Here is a 3,520-nt window from a genome sequence, read left to right on the forward strand (position 1 = left end):
ATGTATAATGTGTAAGCATATATTGATATAGCCCACACACAGTAAATAATGTGCACATCTGTATAGGTCTTCTAATACTTGCTTATTGTCGTTTTATTATTTATTTTTTTATTCTACTTACTTTTAAAGTCTATATGCCATGCATGCGTCGTTTAAAATGCATGTTGTAAACCATTTTAATTTTCTATTCAAGTTTATGAGCTGAAATATAACTTTACTACTGTCCATTTTACTGTTACTTAGTATGCTATCTGCTTATAAAAGTTAAGCTGACAGCATTAGCGCCTACTTGTGGATAGAAGTGTATTAGCATGACTAACACTAGAGTCAGAGCTATCGTGTCATAGCTTACAAGTCGAATTTCATACAGTATAGTCATGTTTCTGGGTACAAATATGTCAGAATACCATAAAATAACATAAGTCTGGTAACATCTGTCCATCAACAATAGAGAGGTGTTTGTTAGGGAATACGTTTACTGTAAGGCGGCAGATCTGGAAGAGCACAGAGGGGGAGGGGAAGAGCACTTGTAGTACCAGGAATAGTATTACTGACAACCTACCCTTACTGGAACACTAGTGAGGGCGGAGCTAACTAGAACATGACTGGCATGCCACTACAAATAGCAGAGGACTTCTCAGCACAGCAGAAGTAACACTAACCTCTCCAAACAAGACAGAAGTGCTCTCAGCCAGCCGGAGTAGAGACCAACTTCTTTGGATATTACAAAAAGTTCTCAATCTCCCAAAAGAGACTCAAAGGTAAGAGAGACTTTCAGAGTCTGCTTTTGAAATGAGAGTATTTTGAAAGTGCTTTATACACTTTAGTCTATCTGTATATAATTTTATGATTAAGCCTTATCTTATATACTTACATACATCTTACATATGTATCTCGTTTATGTATGAAGGAGTAAGAAAAAGTAATGCCAACAAATCATAATTTTATCAAGCTTAAGTTAAAATGACTTTATACTAGAATAATGGTATTTTTATTACATGTACTTCAATCTACAATTATACAACATCATTTAATAACTGGCTTATAGACATTTACTCCAATTCAGTTTTGCTGAATGAAGGTTTTCTGTGATACTAATCTAAAATCCTTCTTCTGTTGCCAGCTTTAAGAGGCTCACTCTTTCAACGTAAGAGCTGTACAACTGCGTTGTGTTCCCGGCAGCTTGAGGTTTGTGCATAGCGCCATGGTCACCCACAGCAAGTTTGACAACGCAATGAGCAGCAGCCTGTTTGATGCAAGCATGCGGCTGCCGTCTCACCATTACAAGACCTTCAGCTCGAAGCTGCAGTTCCAGATGGTGCAGCAAGCCGTCAGGATGCTCCAGGAGAGCGGCTTCTACTGGGGCTCCATCAGCGGCAAAGAGGCCAATCACTTGTTGAACTCGGAACCTAGCGGGACCTTTCTGGTCCGAGACAGCTCAGACAACCGGCACTTCTTCACGCTCAGCGTCAAGACCGAGTCGGGCACCAAGAACCTACGGGTGCAGTGCGACAACAAGTCCTTCTTCCTTCAGACGGACTCCAAGAACATGCAGTCCGTGCCTCGCTTCGACTGCGTGCTGAAGCTCGTCCATCACTACATGCCCTTGTCCAGAAGCTCTCTGTCCATCGGGAGCTCGAGGAACTCGTACTACATATACACGGCAGGCGAGAAGATCCCTCTGGAGCTGTTGAGACCCCTTCCTTGCATCATGTCCTCCCTGCAGCATCTCTGCAGGAAGACTGTCAATGGACATATAGACGTTTCCAGCAAAAGAGAGCAGCTGCCCCAACAGCTGAAAGACTTCTTACAAGAGTATGATGCTCCCATTTAAAGAGTTGTGGCCAGCGAAGAAACAAGAAGTGGTGAGGGAGCTAAAGCTAGGTGTAATGCGAGGTAAAGCTTGTTGGACCAAGAAGTATTGAGCTGTTCATGAGTACATGGAGTTTTCCAATCAACCCTGTGCGGTCATGAGTACTATCACTGATGCATTCTTATGTGACTGATCTTGAAGCACCGATCTTGCCGTAACAGTCTCGATGAATGGACGTTTTGTACTGTTTTCCCGTACCAGTGCCAGTATCGTAACCCACTCTGTGGGCACCAATCACTGCCTTTGCACTGTCCCGAATCTGTGAGCTCCGCCAAGCAGGGAGATAGCGAGCCATTTAACAGAAGTCAGCCGCCGCCTGCTTCCAAGTAAATATTTGTGCCTTTCAGCAGAAAAAGGAAGATGTCAGTTACAGCACAGCACTGTGGCATAGTGAACATGCCACTGAGAAATGCCTTGTGGAGTCAGGACTGAACACAGATCGAGATGGACACATGTCTATATTCTGCTTGTACTTGAAAGAGTGACACTTTGGAACAAAATGTCTGTGTTTTTTTAGTGGTTCGTGTCCGGAGCAGTTCAAAGCAGACTGCTCGTTCTTGAATGTATTAACACACGTGAGTGTTTTGTGTCTAACGATCACCCATGTTTTACCTTGTCACACATGATGCTGTTTACATACATGAAGATTATGAATTTAGATCGGTTATCTTTTGTGAAGACATCTCAACCATGTTTTGATGTTACATATTTATATTTATGAAAGCAAGAAAACATTTCAGTAATTTATTAAAGAGCGATATTTTTGTAAAAATGAACTCGATGTCTCTGGGTTTTTCATTTCTTAGACTGTTTTACCTCAGATTCACACTAATTCAGAATAATTCAAAATGTAGATGAATCAGAATTGGCGGCGCCTATGATTCAGATTCCCGGAGTGTCCTTGCCTGGAAGGGATAAAGTTGATTCAGAGATATTCACTTTGGTGAGCGGGAATGTTCCCCCCACCCCTCGCTCTCTGACAAGGCTCTTCCAGTAAGACTTTGACTGATATGAGGAAGCTCGGGATAACAGTTCATGTTTTAAACAGTATTTAAGAGAACAACCTTGGACAATAAAAGAGAGTTAATATCTAGAATGTGGGAACAAATGAGTGGATTACATGAGAGAAGAAAAAATAACTAATTGTGTCTGTGAATGATAATAAAGTTACATTTTCTGTGAGTTTACCCAAAGTATGTGATCAGATTCTATTTTACAAAACATATCTAATAAAATAGCACTAGCCCAAGGTTCAAACACACCTACTCGTTCTTCGTTATTTCTATTTTAAAACATTTTTCAAAACTATGATAGCTAAAATTGATGTCGTTTTTGAAAATGACATTTTTTGAACTTCATTTCAGACTTTTAAAACAGCATTGAGGGAGTTCATATGTATGCCACACACTAGCTTACTGTTTTCCCTTCATATTTCAACTAAAAAAGAAAAAGATAAAAATGAAATAAATACTAATTCATTCAAATAAAAGTAATTTATTGAAGAAATTCATACACTAAGGCAGTTTATATGAAATTAACATTCAATCAAACAGAAGCCATTGAAAAGATTAAATATAAATGCAGTAAAGTCCTTTGACTGGTAGTGTAAAAGTAGCAACAGCTGATCTATCTCTCTCTCTCTCTCGC

At 39.9% G+C, this 3,520-nt stretch overlaps 1 protein-coding gene across 1 annotated transcript; it reads left to right on the top strand.

Moving 5' to 3' along the window:
- The first annotated feature begins 611 nt into the window (after nucleotides 1–611).
- socs3a (suppressor of cytokine signaling 3a) lies at nucleotides 612–3,060 on the top strand. The gene is made up of 2 exons (XM_052552795.1): nucleotides 612–761; nucleotides 1,124–3,060. The coding sequence occupies exon 2, from the start codon at nucleotides 1,205–1,207 to the stop codon at nucleotides 1,832–1,834; it is 630 nt and encodes a 209-aa protein (XP_052408755.1). The 5' UTR covers nucleotides 612–761; nucleotides 1,124–1,204; the 3' UTR covers nucleotides 1,835–3,060.
- The last annotated feature ends 460 nt before the right edge of the window (nucleotides 3,061–3,520 follow it).

This window comes from Carassius gibelio, chromosome B3 (genome assembly GCF_023724105.1).
Source record: "Carassius gibelio isolate Cgi1373 ecotype wild population from Czech Republic chromosome B3, carGib1.2-hapl.c, whole genome shotgun sequence".
In the NCBI taxonomy this organism is placed as follows: domain Eukaryota; kingdom Metazoa; phylum Chordata; class Actinopteri; order Cypriniformes; family Cyprinidae; genus Carassius; species Carassius gibelio.